This window comes from Mustela nivalis (genome assembly GCF_964662115.1).
Source record: "Mustela nivalis genome assembly, chromosome: 6".
NCBI classification, from domain to species: domain Eukaryota; kingdom Metazoa; phylum Chordata; class Mammalia; order Carnivora; family Mustelidae; genus Mustela; species Mustela nivalis.
This window is the reverse complement of record NC_139025.1, coordinates 5,993,188-6,011,351: the sequence shown is the minus strand read 5'-3', so window position 1 is coordinate 6,011,351 and position 18,164 is coordinate 5,993,188. Positions and strand designations below refer to the sequence as shown.

The window sequence follows — 18,164 nt, the reverse complement described above, 5'->3', positions numbered from 1 at the left end:
CCGGCTCCACCACTCAGCAGCTGTGTGTCAGGGCCAGCCAGACAACCTCTCTGAGTAGTTTCACATCATAAACCGTGACAGTATTACCTGCCTAGACACGTGGCCCTGGCAGTTGGAGGAGGTGGCGTAGGGGTTGTTCTCTGGGGTGTTGGTGGCTCTGATGCTCAATGTTTCGTACATTTTGATTACACTTTCATATCGTTTGTCATGGTACATATATGCTTGTTGAGGTTTAATTCAGATAGTTTGAGTGATTTCCTCCCACCCTTTCTCTCTAGAAAGCAAACCATTTAGACTCTGTTGGGAGGACTATGGAGTGTGTATGAGGGAAGAGGAACCATTTATAAGTCACAGGTCACAGCATCTTAAGAGCGGGGCACCTCATAGCCAACAGAATTCTTCACAAAAATGTTTTGCCGCGTGTGCATTTGTGTGCGACACCCACACATTCATACACACACACATACACACACACACCCTCCTTTTAATTCTCCCGGGGACGGTGGAAGCTTCAGACTCCACGGGCTCTGATGAGTGGCTGACAGCCACTGATCACTAGAGCCACGTGCTGACTGTAAGCGGTGGGACAGGGCCTGGGAGCCGCACCAGGATGCCCAGAATCACAGACAAGGTCCCGTGGGTGGGAGAAAGGGCACATGGACTCTAGTGCTTCCCACCGTGTCTGCCTCCCACATTCTGGTCCTCGCGCCAGCCTTGGCTCTGGATGGGGCCGTTCACGGGGCTCTGGAGCATAGCCCATCAGCCCCAGCCCCTGCACTTATGTTCTGGCCTCTGTTCACGGTCAACAGCACGTTAAAGGTAAATGGTTATTGAAGACACAAGTCGAGAAGCGAAATCCAAATTTCGAACAGAGAAACTCGCACTGCTCTCTGGCCGAGCCCGTGGAGTGTCCCCTGTCTGGGGTCCCCTGGGTCTGACGCTGCCACAACAGGGCACCCACAGTCCTTTCTATCCCTGGAAACACTGGAGTCCGTGACTGTCACCACTGAGAACACACAGGCCGGAGATTACATGCACTGAGTACCGAGTCCTTGTTGGCAGATAGAAAGCACCTCTGTATCCCTTAGGGTTTGCTTCAACACTGTGCCTCCACGGTGGACTTGGCCCTTATCCTCATTTTATAATCAAGGACGTGGAGCCCAGACCAGGTCCGTGGCCACCCTTCTGCCACCCTCTCCACCCAGGCTTTCCCTGGGCTGTTGCTGCCAGCATCACTCCCGGGAGGCCAGACACCCCAAGGCTGGCCCAGCCCAGCCTCTGGGACCCACCCTGCTGCTCTGGGGCCAGATGTCTGGGGAACCCGTGCAGGGGCCCCTTTACTGCCTCCCCTGGCCGGGGGCCTAGCCTCCGGGCTTTCTGTCCTTTGAGATACACATGACAAAACTGAAGCCCTGAGGTCCCTGTCACCGCAGTGGAACCACATCATTTCAAAGGAAAGCCAGCGTGCTGCTTCTTTCTTTAGGAAATGCTTATCTGAAGGAACTTTGCCTGAAAGAAAAGCCGAGAATAAGCGTTCATGTTAAGCCAACAGAGTATTTATGAAGCCCCAAGAGGAATGGTTTTTAACATTACTGTCAAGTGTACTAGTCTTCCTTTATCTTCTCACCAAACAACTTACTGTGCTTTTTCTCGTGTTCCAACAGGTGGTTTGTGTTCGACACGGAAACAAAAGATCTGGTCACCGTTCACACGGACGGAAATGAACAGCTGTCCGTCATGCGTTACTCCCCAGGTGAGAGCTGCAGTCCGCTGGCCATACAGTTAGGAAATCCTGCGTGGATGTCTTTAACAATTTTTTTTTAAGATTTTATTTATTTATTTGACAGACAGAGATCACAAGTAGGCAGAGAGGCAGGCAGAGAGAGAGGAGGAAGCAGGCTCCCTGCCGAGCAGAGAGCCCGATGCGGGACTTGATCCCAGGACCCTGAGATCATGACCTGAGCCAAAGGCAGCGGCTTAACCCACTGAGCCACCCAGGCGCCCTCTGTGTGGATGTCTTTAAAGGAAGAAATCTCGCAAGCCGCCTGAGCGGAGCTTAAACTGTCCTGCTTCTAACTGTCAAACGTAGACAAAATTAGACCGACTCGCGTACTGAGTCCGGGCGGTCACCACCCAGCTGCAGACAGGACCCACGCTTAGCTGTTCTGGCTTCGCTGGAGCCTCTTTGAAGCAGTTCCCAGAAATTAGCCCTTCATCCGTTAATATGACCAAACAGATCTTGAAAAGATGAGGCCTTTTTATTTTTTAACACCTTTATTCAGGTGTAATTGACAGATTCTGAGTGAATTCAGGCCACCATACAGCCATCACCACAAACCTTGCCATCACCCCAAACCTTCCCTCCCTGCCCCTTAGCGATTAAGCTCTACTCCCACCCCTCAGCCTTAGGCAACCACTGATGTGCTGTCTGTTCTATAAATCTCCTTTTCCGGACATTCCCTATCAATGGAATCATATACTACAGAGATCTTCTACCTGGAATACTGGTTTTCGAGATTAATTTGGGTTGTTAAGCATGTGTCCGTACTCGATTCCTTTTGAAGTGCTAGAGAGGATTCCACTTTGTGGATATGCCTCATTATATGCTTATCCGTTCATCCTTCAGCGGCCGCGGGGGTGGTGTCTGGTTTCTGGTTAATAGGAAGAGTGCCCCTGGGAGCACTCCCTGTAGGTCTCCTTGTGGTTTGTTTTCATTTCTCGAGGGTGAATTCCTAGGCAAAGGACTGGTGGATGGCGTGGTAAATCTGTCCAACATTTTATGAAACGGTGCCCAACGGCTTGCCAGAGAGTCTACAAGGTCTCGGGTTCCCACCAGCAACGTGTGGGGATTCGGGTTTTTCTCTGCATTTCCACAACACCCGTTATTACCTGCCTCTTTCACGACAACCCTTCTGGTAGGGGTGGAGTAGTATCCCGCGCGGTTTTAACTTGGCTCCCAAACTTGGAAACGCTGGGAATGTTCGCCTGTGCCTGTCAATCCCGCCAGGGAGCCGCTGACCATGGAAACAAAGCCGCTGGTGCTCAGGGCCCTGCCCGGCCAGAACCTCGGAGCCCCCCAGCCGGTAGGCGGGGTGAGCACCGCCCCAGGCACGCACCCCAGGGACTCATGCTGTCCTTCCCCCCCAGGTTCAGCAGCTTTTTTTTTTTTTTTAAGATTTTATTTATTTATTTGACAGAGATCACAAGTAGGCAGAGAGGCAGGCAGAGAGAGGGGGAAGCAGGTGCCCTGCTGAGCAGAGAGCCCGATGCGGGACTCGATCCCAGGACCCTGAGATCATGACCGGAGCTGAAGGCAGAGGCTTTAACCCAGTGAGCCACCCAGGCACCCCCAGCAGCTTTTTAAGCATAAACACTTCTCGGATGGATTTATGCCTTTGATCATTTCCAGAGTACGGAAATGGTTATTTTGGTCGGTTTTGTACGTCTTTATAATCGCTTTATGGGGAGAGGATTTGCCAGGCTTCTCCCTGGGCCACAGCTGGAAGCCCTGCCTACTTATTTTTAACATAGCCACAGTGTCACTGTCACCTGCTCAGCTCAAATAGCATTAACTTCTTAATATCATCAAGTATTCGAATAGTCAGTATTCAAATTTTCACTTGACTTCTTAACAGTTTAAATTGGGATCCAAAAAAGTCTCATACATAGTAACTGCCTGGGATGTCGCTGAAGTCCTTTTTTTTTTTTTGAAAGATTTTATTTATTTGTTTAAAAGGGAGATAGTGAGAGAGGAACTACAAGCAGGAGAAGCGGGCGAAGGAGAAGCAGGCTCCCACTGAGCAGAGAGCCTCATGCAGGTTTGGATCCCAGGACCCTGAGATCATGACCTGAGCCGAAGCAGACGCTTAACGGGCTGAGGCACCCAGGCGCCCCTGAAGTCCCTTTTAATCCACGGTTCCTCCTGCTTGTCCTCCCTCTCCCTCCTCCACCCCCTCCCCCCCTCATGTGTACAATGTTCACTTGAAGGAATGGGCTCATTTTTCCTGTAGTTGTTTTCTCCACTCTGGATTTTGCTGAGTGTGTCCCCATGGTGTCCTATTAACGTGTTCCTCTGTCCCTTGGACTTCCTCTGATGTGATGTTTGCTTCTAGAGCTGGATTCCATCTAGGCTCTGCTTGTATTACTGTCTTCCAGCTACCAGGGAGTCACATCTTCTCTCACTTTGGGTGATCTTAAGAGCTGTTGGTGCCCAATCTCCAAATCCACACAGGGCTACAAATGAGTGGTTTGGCAATGTTAGATATTCTTCTTCACTTATTAGATATAACAGTTCCATAAAGAAAAACTGCTGATCATCTACTTTGTTATCCAGAAGCATGGCAGCATTCGTTAAGAAAAGTCAAGTTAAATGCCTGATTTCTTTTTTTTTTTTTTTTTTTTTTTAGTTTTATTTATTTGAGAGAGAGTGTGTGTGCAAGCAGCAGGGAGGGGCAGAGGGAGAGGGAGAGACAGTCTTAAGCAGACTGTGTGCTGAGCATGGAGCCTGACGCGGGGCATGATCTCACAACCCTGAGATCACAACCCAAGTGGAAACCAAGCGTTGGACGCTTAACTGCCTGAGCCACCCAGGTGCCCCTGCTTGGTGGCTTTTACTTTATTTACCAATTTCCAAAATAATGAATTTGTTCTCTGTACCCCTTAACAATAATGAATCAGTGGTGGTGGGTTGGATGCCATTGTGAACTGAAGTATATTCTCTTTCCGTCTGGGATAGTTATCACAGGTGGAGCTGTTTACTCATCATGGGCCAGTGGAAGCCTGAGTCCTTCTGACAGTGTGGGTGCCAGGAGAGCTCATGGCTGCTGGGCAGGTGCTTGCTTCTAGGCCTTGTCATTGGATGCTTGTGTTTTAGGAAATGCTATTTTTCTGTGATATGCAGGATATTCAGCTACACAAACATTATCAGAAATAGCAGTTTTGTCCTTGGACATGCTTGGCCAAGACTGAGCTTCTACTGCTTTGTAGGAATTCTCTATTTTATAGGCTGAACGGTCATCCTCTCTACGTCATGGCGGAGCTGTGTTCTTAATCTCCTCTTGTATCATTAGAAAAGGAGCACCCCTTCCAGATGTGTTTTCCTGGTGCCTGAGCAAAGTTCACACTTGTCACCCTAAACAGACAACCCCCCCGCCTCAGGCACCTTGGAACCTTTTCTCCAATGTTGAGAAGATGTTTACTCAGCTCAGAATGCCTTTCATTCTTGATGTTTTAAATATCATATTTTACTGTTAATTCTGGCAAATATTTCGCATTCTTCTATGCGTATTACATGTTTGTCATCATTTTCTGGTTATTTGAATCTTCTTGAAATGCAAGAAGCCCTTGTCTGCACTCTTTTTCCTAGGAAGCCCTCAGATCTCTACCAGCTCCTGTGGACATGAGCGGAGATCTTTGGGGAGTATATTTGCATTTCTTGTCAGTTATCTTGGCCATCCCCTGGAGCAGGGAGCCCAATGTGGGGCTCAATCCCAGGACCCTGAAATCATGACCCAAGCTGAAGGCAGCCGCTTAACCAACTGAGCCACCCAGGTGCCCCATGGAGCTTTTCTTCATTAACCAGGGGACCCTTTTCTCAAAGAGGCTTTTGTACACCATGTTCATGGCACTGTTATTCTATGAGAACTATTCTAAGTGGTAGAAGCAACCCTCGTGTCCATCAGTAGATGGATGGAGAAGCAAAATGTGGTCTAGCCATTCAACAGAATAGTATTCAGCCTTGAAAAGGAAGGAAATTGTAACACCTGCTGTAACAGGTGACTCTCGAGAACGTTACGCTGAGTGAACTAAGGCAGACACAAAAAGACAAATTGTATAATCCCACTTACAGGAGGTACCTAGAATAGTTGAAACCCTAGAGCTGGAGCAGCTAAAATTATAACAGATGGTTCCACTATGAAAGAAAGTTAACAGATGATATGGTAGTTCTTACCTTGAGGTCATTTTAGAAGTGTACAAGCCAGCATGCCGACATATCGCGTGGCAGGCTTTCAGCCGTGCTTTGCCCTTAATCTATGTCACAGGGGCAGCAGAATCAGCAACAAAGTCCTCCAGGCTCTGGAGTCAGACTGCCTGGGTTCAAATCCCAGCTTCCGTAAGCCTCTGTGACCCTGGGCAAATTACTTTACCACTTTTTGCCTCAGTTTTCTCTCCTGTAAAATGGGCATAATATCTGCCTGTCTTCAGGGTTTATGAGGATGAAATACATGAATACAGGAAGAATATAGGAAGAGTTTAGGATGGTACCTAGTGGACACTACATAAATGTGAACTGTTGTAATTTGATAATAATTATCATTAGCCTTTAGTGTCTATCATCATCGGTATTGTCAGGGCCCTGTCAGTTGGAGGACTCAAGGGTGGATGGTTTCCCATGCAGCTCTGCGGCCTTCTCGAGAACCATCACCACAGATGGTCTCCCCCTCCGGCCTCTGCTGTCCTTGGCCTGTTTACCCCTATTCCATCAGGATTCCCACCTGGGACAGGCTGACTTGGTCTTGCCAACACCCTTATTTTGACCTGGCCCAGGCTAGGACTTCCTGAAACAACGTTTCCTGATGGTTTGTTTCCTGTAGGACTCCCTACCTTGCAGAAGGAAAATCTGATGACAGTGTTCGGGGGGGAGAACCTTTCTTAATGACTTACGATGGCCAGTGACCCCCAGGACCTTTCCAAATGCTATTCAGGGAATCCTCTGAATTGCTATGAGACGGAACCATTGCCGTGCTCTGTGGATGGAGGCGCTGGTGTTTGGTGTGAGAAGGGACGCATCGCAGTCCCCCAGCCGGTGCACAGAGACCCCGCTCCTCTGGGTTCCATTCCAGACCCTGGTGCCCGCCCCACACATGGTTCCGGTCTCCTTCCTTCTGCTTCCTGGCCTCAGGAAAGTCTGACCTTCTCTGGATTAGGCTCTTGGGCCTTGTTTCCTTCCCAACATATCCTGCATCGCCCCTCTGTGCCTTCACACTTGGCAGCTCCTCTGCCGGCTACGAAGGTGGGCTCTGCTTTTATGCTACATTGAGCTCCTTCCCTGTGTTTCCACACAAGCACCGAAGCCCCATTCCTTAGGCTTTCCTGAAAAACCAGGAACCCCAGGCAAAAATGGTAACTGATGGCCTATTTGGAAGAGAGGGGGATAGGGTCTTCCAGGCAGGGCAGGGGTGTGGGACGGAGGACAGAGCATGCAGAGATGAGGTAGGAGGGGTCTTCCAGGCAAGGCAGGGCAGTATGTGCAGAGGTGCGGTGGGAGGGGCCTTTCAGGCAGGGCAGCGTGGTGGAGGGAGGGCGGTATGTGCAGAGGTCTGAGAGCCTGAAGCTCAGTGAGGAGCGAGGTGGCCCCATCCTGGAGGCTCTTCTCGGCCCATCACTGAGGGAACGAGTGTTGGTCCTTCCCTGTGGGAGTGGCAGGGACGGAGCTGCTAAGGGGAGAGATCTGGTCAGGAGTGGATTTCTTTTTTTTTTTCTTTAAGAATTTTATGTATTCGACAGACAGAGATCACAAGTAGGCAGAGAAGCATGCAGAGACGGCGGGGGCGGGGGAGAGGGAATCGATGCGGGGCTCGATCCCAGAACCCTGGGATCATGACCAGACCTGAGCCACCCAGGCACCTCTAGGAGTGGACTTCTAAAAGACAGCTTTGGAAGTGGTATAGGACTCCCTGAAAAGCAAACTTTTCTCTTTAAGTCCCTGATTTGGCTATTTTTTTCTAGGTCTGTGATGTCACTAGCATTACTTCTTGTCATTGATAAGTGTTTGTATTTAAAATAAACATCAGGGGCGCCTGAGTGGCTCAGTGGGTTAAAGCCTCTGCCTTCGGCTCAGGTCATGATCTCAGGGTCCTGGGATCGAGCCCCGCGTTGGGCTCTCTGCTCAGCAGGGAGCCTGCTTCCCCCTCCCTCTCTGCCTGCCTCTCTGCCTGCTTGTGATCTCTGTCTGTGTCAAATAAAATCTTTTTTAAAAAATCAACGTCATTGCGTATTTCTGCAGACGGGACCTTCTTAGCCATCGGCTCGCATGACAACTGCATCTACATCTACGGGGTCAGCGACAATGGGAGGAAGTACGCGCGGGTTGGCAAGTGCTCGGTAGGCGCTCTTCTCATTCTCGCGGGGATGTGTGTGGTCACCACGCGTCTGCCGTGCCAGGAGTTTACAAGGCACATGAAACACATCCCGCTCTTCCCTCCCAGGGTCATTCCAGCTTCATTACCCACCTGGACTGGTCTGTGAACTCACAATTCCTCGTGTCAAATTCTGGAGACTATGAAATCCTTTACTGTGAGTACACCCCAGGGCCTGTCTGGGTTTGGATCCCATAGAACATTCACTCCGAGACCGAAACGGGGTCTCCTGCAAAACCCCACTTCCCATACTGCCTCGGCCTGTGCCGTCGCCTCCAGGCCTCCGTTGCCTTTTCTATAACGCAGGGGAGTTGGGAAGGGCCACCTCTAAGAGCCTGCACACCACTGAGATCCTTAGGGGCCCAGGGTAGTGTGGGCTCCTCTGGAGCAGAAGATGCTGGGCTCCAAGGAGAGGGATGCCACGTCCCGGAGGGAGACGCCCGAGGGGGGCAAGTGGGGCGGGAAAGAGTGGGTTGCGAAGGCGTCATCCCAAGCAGGCAGACACAGTGAAGTCTCTCCTGCCTGGGGGGACAGCAGTCCCGGGGGCCCCTCCTGCTTCTCTCCCCACCCCTCCTGGCAGTGTCTGTGTCCAGGCAGGACCTGAGGACACCGCGGATGATAAGGCTGGCACTTCCGGAGCACAGGCCACACCCCATGCACTGGTCCTTACACGTGTGCCCGGCACCTGCTGTGTGCTGAGCTCTGGGCTAAGCACGGGGATCGTGGGGCAAAAGGAGGGTCTCGTGTGCAGCCTGCAGGATGGTACTAAAAACTTTATATACATTTTCTCTCATGATCCAAAGCTCTCCAGGCTTATCCCTTTTATAGACAGGAAATCTGGGCTCAGACACGAGGCCACGGCATCAAGAGCCAGTGCACAGGGAGGCAGCTGTCCACTTGCTGGGGAACCCAGACAGGTGGAACTGCTGGCTTGGAGGAAAGAGGGAAATAGCACATGCCAGGTGGTACCCCGTCTTCCCTCCCTGCCCTGTCCAAGGTGCTGCCTGACACAGGGCAGAATCGGGGGGAGAGACTTCAGAAATAGGCCATGGGTCTAGAGTCTTCTCAGACGGTCTCATACGCTATGAGTGAGAGCTCGTTTGAGAAACAACAAATCACCTGGGTATGACTGGTTTCCATAAGCTGCTACTCCTAACCCTGGGCTGCAGGGGTGTGTGTGTGTTGGGAGACAGCTGGGGGGCCTGAGTGACAGCCTGTGGCAGCTGTTCAAGGGCTCTGTGGGGGAGCGGGGAAGGGAGACACCAATTGGAGGCCAAGGTACCTGCGGATGGTCAAAGAGAAGCCAAACTGCAGGAAACAGCCCCAAAGAGGGAAATGGATGGGAGGTGGTACCCGGAGGCCCCAGGTGTGCACAATTGCGGCCGTGAGCCCAGCTCCCATGGGGCTGGGAAGCAGAAGGGGTCCCACTCCACAGGGCTCTGTCGCTGGTGGGACAGGGCTCTAAGGGCCAGCCTTGTCAGGGGAGGAAGGGGGGCCTGTGGCTCAGACATCACCAGACTTGGATCTGCTTGTTCCAGGGGTTCCCTCTGCTTGTAAGCAAGTCGTAAGTGTGGAAACTACAAGAGACATTGAGTGGGCTACTTACACCTGCACTTTGGGGTTCCATGTCTTTGGTAAGTTTTCTGAAGCTTCCATTCAGTTCAAAATAACATGTGTCCACTTTTAGAATATTTCTCTAATAGTTACAAGCTCTCATGGTCGCCGGTTTTGTCCAGCTGCTCTGTTGCCACATGAACCCTACAAGGACATGCTCCCTGCTACTCCCAGGGGAAGAGCCAGGAGAGAACCAGAGAGAGGTTTAACCCTTATTGTATGAGTCCTGAGATAATATTCTAGAATCTTCTATGAGGTTGTGCCAGACTTCCTAGAAAGATAGGCCAGATGGCACTCAATCTATTTATCATTTGTTAGTTATATTTTTTTTGGTTCTTTAAATTTTTCACTTCCTGTAAAGTTGAGATTGGAATATATTTATAAATGGTGTAAAATAAACTACCACAGTGTAGCAGAATAAAAAAGAAAAGACAATATTTATAATCTCTTTATGTAAGACCATAAGTCAGTAAGGTGGTCAGAATTTCACAAATCTCTTTAGAACTAGCATTTATCATTTTCTGGTATAAATGCTAGGAACTCCTGGCTTTAATCTAGATCTGTCAGTTGAGAAATGGAGGTACAGTCAGCTGTCTCAGATGCAAAGTTATTGGTACCAAAAGGGTCTCCCAGAGCAATGATCAGCAGACACTGCCTCCTCCCCTCGCCAGACTCCAGACCCATGGCAGGCAGACACCACACCTGCCGGATGCCACCCGAGTAGCCACAGAGGGTGCCTGGGTGGCTCAGTCTGTTGAGCGTCTTGATTTCAGCTCAGGTCATGATCTCAGGGCAGTGGATCGAGCCCTCCGAGCCCCCGTCCTCGGGCTCCATGCTCAGCAAGGACTCTGCTTGTCCCTCTCCCTCTGCTCCCTCCTCCACTATACACACACACTCTCTCTCATAAATAAAGAGAATCTTAAAAAAAAAAAAAAAAAAAAAAAAAAACACCTGAAAGGCACATACCGGGTTAAACCGTCCTTTGGAGAGACTCATATAGAGTTCCCCCAAAAACCCAAAAGTTAGGAAACTGTAGGCTGACGACTGGTCAGCTTCCCCTCAGATGCTTTGGGAATAAAGGAAAGGCATTGTGTCCCAAGCCAGAGTTTCTGACATGCTCTGTGCTGTGGAGTCCAGAAGGAAGGGGCCCCCGAGAGTCATGGGAGCCCAGAGAGCCTGCCGTGGCTCTCGCCTGGGACCAGTGATCTGGGAGCTGGCCCCGGCTTCGAGAGCCAGGGACTCCGGGCGATCTGATCTCTGTGGCAGCTCGGCGGCGGGCCCTGCGCAGCGTGCCCCGGTTTCTCTGGACTTCAGAGCTCTGTCTGGGGCCTTCATTTCAGGAGTGTGGCCGGAGGGCTCTGACGGAACCGACATCAACGCCGTGTGTCGGGCCCACGAGAGGAAGCTGCTGTCCACCGGCGACGACTTCGGCAAAGTGCACCTGTTCTCTTATCCTTGCTCACAGTTCAGGGTATGGTCTTCCCCGGACCCTGCCCTCGGGGCACGTGCGTCGTGGCCCCACCTGGCCGTCTGGTGATTGACTAGAAAGGTCGCCTGCATGAACCTGCCAGTCTCACATGCAGACACAACCCTGTCGTCCCGCTGTCCTGGAGCTCTTCCGGGGTCCCCACTGCTCTCTGGGGAGAACCCCCACCCACAGAGCCCTTGGAGCTGGCTTGTCCACCTCTGTGGCTTCCTTCATGGGCCTCACGCCCCCCACCAGCCTCTCTCTGCTCCAGCCCTGCTGGAGCTGAGCCAGCACCAGTGCCAAGATCCCCCTGCCCCATCTTTCCCAGAGCTGAAGCCCTTCGCCTTCCCCCTCAACCCGGGGCACCTGGTTGGTCCCTCCTTTGGGCTGTCCCAGGCCTGGTACAGCGCTCGGGCCCTGAACGTGTGCTCTGCCCGTCTCTGTCCCCCCACGAGGCCAGACTCTGGGGCTGCAGGGAGGGCCTCCGTGCGGTTTGCCGGCACGCCCCTACTGCGCCTGTGCACGAAGCAGGTACACGTGCGAGAGCGGCTGCAGGAGGGAAGAGCGAGCGGACAGTTCCAGGACTTTCCGACTGCACGGGACACTGCGCTAAGCTCTTTCTCTGTCGTTCTTCCCCAGGCTCCGAGCCACGTGTACAGCGGACACAGCAGCCACGTCACCAACGTCGATTTCCTCTGTGGCGACAGCCACCTCATCTCCACGGGCGGCAAGGACACCAGCATCATGCAGTGGCGGGTCATTTAGTCCAGCAGGAAGCGCGGGGGCAGGACAGGGGCAGGCACGCGTGCTGGGCTCCACCACTGTGATTTCTGTTCTGTCTGAGAAGTTCCGACAGACCTCAGGAAAACCACTCCCTCTACCGGTTACCTTAGCTTAGCGAATCAGTGAGCGTCACACCAGAGCAGCGGTTCACGGTTCTCCTCGGTTGTACAGTATATAAAACAGTGCACATTTCATACTAAAACAACATGCCAGGGTTTACATTACGGCGACATCAACAGAAGCGACTGGTATATCCTTCATAACTTTTCTACAAACCCTTCAAAAATGGTCACAGAAATGCCTTTTAAAATATTGTACATAAGCTTTACTCTCTCCCCACCTAGCTCGCTAAGTCAAATATTTATGATGATAATGAGGTACTGAATTGGGATCACTATTGAGTAACTGGTCCTAAGGGGATGACGGAGGAGAGCGAGGCGGACTGAGCTGCACAGCTGAATCGGGAACCACACATGCGGCTTCATTTGGTTACATCCTCCGAGGGTTCCTTCCGACCTCCCTCCAGGAGGCTGGCGAGAAAAGGGTTGCAGTCTTCTTGCGTTACGCAGACTGTACTCCAGAGTAACTTCCGCACTTCAGCAGGGTATGCAGGCACCGTAGAGTCTCAGTGACACTGTCCGCCGACCCCAGGGCAGGCCCCCGCCTCACTCCCTTCTGTCCCACACTCACTTGCCCGGAGGAGCGGTGGAGACATCTAAGCCACCTTCGTCCGTCTCTGAGTTGGCATGATCTGGTATTGTATAGGACTGTAGAAATTCATCCTAAAGATGTAAGGCTAGGCTTTACTATTTTACGCTTATGGACATTGTATATTTGTATTCTAAGACCAAGTAGACCAAGTCAAAATACTATCTCTGAAGTGTTCAATAAACCTGCGGCGGGGAGAAGTCTGGAAGGTTCCACCAGGTGCCAAGGGCAGCTTCTTTTCCTGTCTTCTGTGCGTGGACGGCTCTCTACACTACAAAATAAGACTGCACTCTGACGAGTCAGACAGGTGGCTTACGTTTGTCAAGAAGGCCTTATCCATTTTGATTGTGTGACAGATTGAAATTTATTGTTTACATTGGGGAATGTATCTCAGATTTTAAAAACAGAAGAGTAATAAACAGACTTAAAAACAAACACTAAGATTTCTACTTGTTCTAGGCAAGTAAATGAATGGAATTACCTGAACTCCACTGCGCTAGTTGTCCAGAGTGGCTGACTAAGCACATCTGGAGGCATGTTTGTCCCATCTCCAGCCTGCGGCGCAAGTGCGGGCCACCAGTAGAGACGTGTATTAAAGATGAATCTGTTTGTATGTATCCTTATCAAATATATTCTATAATGAAATTAAAGCTAAAAAGGATTTCTTATTGACCTATAATCATGAAAATATATAAATTAAAATATTTAAAATTAGACATGATTCACACTATATTCTGTTTCATAGACATACTTTTTTTTGTTCTCACCTGGGTCATTTGCAAATGGGACGTTAGCTGGCATACAGTGTGTAAGCATCATCAGATTCGAGGACTATAAAGAATTCAGCTTAGGGGCGCCTGGGTGACAGTGGGTTGGGCATCCAACTCTTGGTCTCTGTTTGGGTCGTGGTCTTGGGGTCATGGGACTGTGCCCCACATTGGGCTCCACGTGCACTCAGTGAAGTCCGCTTGGGACTCTCTCTCTCTGTGCCTCCTGCTTATGCTCTCTCTCTCTCTCTAAAATAAATAAATCTTTTTTTTTTTTTTTAAAAAGGAATTCAGCTGAAGGATGTCTGCCGGGCTCAGCTGGAGGGCTGATCCCAGGGCTATAAGTTCGAGCCCCATGTTGGGGTTAGAATTTCTAAAAAAAAAAAATTTTAACTTAAAATTTTTTTAACTTAAAAATTTTTTTCAGCTTAATTACCATACCTGGTTGTTATTTTACTTGGTTATGTAATACTGGCAAAAACGATTACCTTTACGTTAATAATTAGGGGAATCACCAGGTCGAGGAAGGGGAAAGGGACCCATTATTGATCTTATAAGATCTACTTTTATTTTTATATAATTCCACCCTTTTCCAGGTTCATAAAGGAAAAAGGATATTTATATAAACTATTACTGTTCAGCTTTGTCCATATTTTATTTATTTACTTACTTTGGGGGGTGGGAGAGGGAAAAGGAGAGAGACTCTCAAGCAGGCGCCACACCCAGCACAGAGCCCGTTGTGGGGCTCAACCTCACAACTCTGAGATAACGACCTTCCAAGATCCAAGACTCCGCTAGGACAAGAGGCCCAGAAGCAGGGGCGGCTGCCAGGCCTCTTCCTCCCAGTGGCCCAAGGCCCCATCAGCTTAGCTGGGCTATGAAGAATGACAGCCGAGGGGCTGTTGCCCGAATCTCCGTGAGGCGCTGAAATCGGCAACCAGGCTACAAGCGGCGGCTGTGGAGAAGGGCTGGTCCGGGGGAAGTTTCCAGGGGAGGCATGCCAGCAGGTGAAGGACCGCCTATGGCCGGTGGGTGTGGTTCAGGCCCCTCCCCATTCTGTGGTCCAATGGCCATGTCATTGGCCAAGATGCAGAGCACTGTGAGTCTGAAGGTGGATGACCCCTGGGACAGGGTAAAGCAAGGGGAGGGCCTCTGTGACATCCAAGTGCAAGCGTAGGCATTTGGCTAGCAGGCTAAGGACAGAAGTCCAGCAGCAGGTGCCACAGTGCCACAGAAGAGCGCCACGTCTGACACTGGGGTGTGGCCAAGATTGCGGGAAGCTGGTCCAGTCGGGTGAGGAAAGGGCCTCTGCCCCAGCCAGGGGTACTCAGAGTCCCAGGGCACCCAGAGGAGCACTGGCTGCCTGCAAGGAGAGGGCTCACTCCAGAGCCCACACACGCACCTTCCCCACCCCCAACTTTTTTTTTTTTTTTTGAGAGAGTGCGGGGGGCCGGTGCAGAGAAGAGGGAGAGAGAGGACCACACCCAGCGTGGAGCCTGACATAGGGCTCGATCTCACCACCCTGAGATCATGACTCAAGCTGAAATCAAGAGTCAGATGCTCAACCAACTGAGCCACCCAGGCGCCCCTAACCCCCTAAATTTTTGAATGACTACTTCCACTGCCCAGAAGTGACACACTGCACCCATTAACCATGTTTTCTGTCATCTGGGAACAGACTAACATCATATGATCTCTAAGGCTTCCAGAAGAGCCCATAGAAGAAGCAACGTTTGAGCTCCTCTGGCCTCCTCAAAGGGGGTCTAACTGCACAACTGGGAGGGAGCTGTTTGGTGAAAATGACAAGAAACATACTGATTCTCTGTGGTTTTGCTATATATATATATATATATATATATATATATATATATATATATATATAACTTTATGGGAAATTTGGAACATACACTGAAGTAGAGCCTCTCACCAAGCTTCAAAAATTATGCACATTCAGAGAATCTTGTTTCCTCTGTCTCCCCAAATCTGGATGACATAGAAGACTGGGATGTTTTCAAAGCAAGTCCAAGTCCTGTGTAATGCCTCCGTCTGCAGCTCCCACAACAATTTATTTCAGTAAGCACTGTAACACCATCACCACTGACCGGCAACAATGAGTCCTGATGGTCTGATACCCAGTCCACCTTCCGGTCTCTCCAGTTGTCAGACCAGCCATGTCTCCATGCCAAGCATCACGCGGGGATGCCACCCAACCAGGCAAAGCACGGGATGCAGAGCCCACCTCGAAGCCTGGCACAGGGGCTCGAGCACCCGTGTGCAGCTGAGCTCAGGACCCTTCTCCAAAGCCCACTCTGACCCCCAGCTCAATGCCGCTTTGCACCCTGCCCCTCCCCACACCCTGCCTCTGGTCCCTGGGGATGCCCCCTTCTGGGTCACCCGACCTAGATTCTTCCCACCTTGGTTGGCCGGTGAGAGGGAGACCAGACAGAGGACCAGCTCCGAAACCTTCTTTCCCCTTGGAGGGCTGAGCCTTGTTTCCAGGGAGCGGCAGTTCCAGCTCCTCCCAGAGGGTCCCCGCTGCTCCACTGGAACCTGGGAGGGCTGGTGGTGGGGAGGGTGGCCTAGGTACCTTCCTGCTCTCTTTGGATACGGGAGCACCCTCCACTCAGGAAGCCCAAGGGAGGGGTGAGGTTGGGGTCCCGTGAACACAGATTTGCCTGAGTTCAGGATGTGGACGAATTAGCTACAAATATGGTTGTCTGGGCTGAGAGCAAAGTAAGGGCTGCAGCGCCTGCCAGATGAAGACGGCAAAGGCAACCCTCCCCGCTGAATTGGACCCTAACCCCCTCCCCGGGCTCCGCGGGCTGCAGGGGCGCCACCTTGTGGCGGGAATCAGCGCCGGCTTCTCTTCCTCTGGCTGGAACGACGACGCTGCGGGTTCTGACCTCGGTAGGCGGGGAGTGTGGGGCCAGAGCAAGAACATGCTTCCACGACTCTGTCGACTCTGTCGGACTTCCACTCGCTGGATGGGGCAGGCGTTTCAAGCGACTGTCCTCAGGGAGCTTTCGAGGATCTTGGGGAGCCCCAACATTGCAGACAGCCTCACCCTGAGTCCCCTTACACTGGATAAGGGTGTTCTATGAGGGGCCTCTCGTGCCCCCCCACTCCCAGCAGGCCTTGATCACCGGGAGTCGCTCCCCAGTCCTCTTTTGGTGGGAGCCTCCCCACCCCACTCCAGGAGGTCCTGTGGGCAGAATCCAGGCTCTCTACCTCAGTCAGAGGAAACCTCTGTGCCCCCCCCCTCCCGCCCTGAGACTGGCGGGAAGGAGGTTCCTTCCCCCCACACACAGCCTTCTCTGCACATCTGGCTGAGAGCCACCTCCTGCCTTTCGATTTTCAGCCATCAGCTCACCAATCCCAGGGGCCACCCACCAAGCCCCCCCCTCCCTCTTGGGAGGAAGGGGGCTGGAATCAACAGCTCAACTTTGCCCCAAAGAAATTCCCCTTACAGAGACTTTTTTTTTTTTTTTAATTCTACTGCCAGACACTTTTGTCCCCATAACATGGATGAGGGAGGCTCAGAGGTCTCTTGGGAACATCCTTGGTAAGCTCTGCCCGTAGCCCAGCAGCACCTTCAGATGTCCCTTCTGTCGGATCTTGGCTCCTGGACTGGCATGTCAGTTCAACAGCTGGTGACACAAACTGCTGCCGTCAGGATTCCTGCAGTTTCCTTGTGCATGAGCAAGAGTTTGGCATCGCTGCCCGGGAGGAGAACCGCTGGTTTTCTAGGGCACGCACCTGCTCGCTTCTCAAGACTCTGCCCGGTCTTCACCCTGGGCACCAGCGGAGTGCCTGCTACCAGGCTACAAGGCAGCACAGCGGCTGAGAGATAGCGTCACTGGCCCCCCTCCCTTTGATCAGGAAGAGGCAGAGGGCTAGAAAGAGGAGTTTGCCCCAGGCTGCTTGGGTGACAGTCCCAGGTTCTCCCAAGCTGTGTCCCCCGCCCCCACCAGTGTTCTCAGACTGACGCTCTGCTCGTGCAGGCTCTCCGTGTGACTTCGGGAGTGCCCCATTCTATATATGGTGTGACTCAGGCGCAGGTTGCCTCTGTAACACACTGGAAATTCTGTAACAAAGAAGCCTGTTGACCCTGACATTTCCCATACTCATGCACTGGGCACTTCGGCTCCCACGACACTGATTATTGGCCAGGATCGATGTTCCGCGGCATACCATCTTGGGAAACACTGTGGGAGAAGGTTAGTCATGCAGAAGCTTAATATAACAGAGAAGTGAAAGGGAACCCAGATGCCCAACAATTCTCCACTTCCTCCTCTCCCCCCACCACCATTCCTGATAGGAAGGGGTTCGAGGCCAGATTCAGAAGGGCGACAAGGCACAGGGGTGCTTTTCTGTTATCCTGGAGTTCCTGGCCAGTTTATTTCGCTCTGTGCACCTGGCTCGAGAGCACTCAGCCTCCCTGATCTATACTGTCAGCAGCGGGAGGGTCAGGGTCCGAGGAAGAACATCCGGGGCATTGGAACAAACCCTCTCCCCCCCCACCAACAAGGGAGGATCTTGTTCTTTTTTTTTTTTTTTTTTAAGATTTTATTTATTTGCACAAGCAGGGAGACCGAGCAGCAGGCAGAGGGAGAAGCAGACTCTCTGTGGAGCAGAGAGCCCAACATGGGACTCGATCCCCGGACCTAAGATCATGACCTGGGGTGA

The 18,164-nt window shown here is 51.6% G+C and overlaps 1 protein-coding gene across 7 annotated transcripts in view; it reads left to right on the top strand.

Annotated features, from left to right (window-relative positions):
- The window catches only part of EML1 (EMAP like 1), a 170,277-nt gene extending 156,852 nt beyond the window's left edge, over nt 1-13,425 (top strand). For 6 of the 7 annotated variants that reach the window (XM_082737637.1, XM_082737638.1, XM_082737640.1 and 3 more), the window contains 6 exons: nt 1,665-1,753; nt 8,006-8,103; nt 8,208-8,295; nt 9,677-9,772; nt 11,093-11,223; nt 11,860-13,425. In XM_082737637.1, the coding sequence (XP_082593763.1) occupies nt 1,665-1,753; nt 8,006-8,103; nt 8,208-8,295; nt 9,677-9,772; nt 11,093-11,223; nt 11,860-11,985 (628 nt within the window). In that variant the 3' untranslated portion in view covers nt 11,986-13,425. The remainder of the gene's footprint in view (nt 1-1,664; nt 1,754-8,005; nt 8,104-8,207; nt 8,296-9,676; nt 9,773-11,092; nt 11,224-11,859) is intronic. The other variant, XR_014313538.1, reaches the window with a different exon arrangement.
- The last annotated feature ends 4,739 nt before the right edge of the window (nt 13,426-18,164 follow it).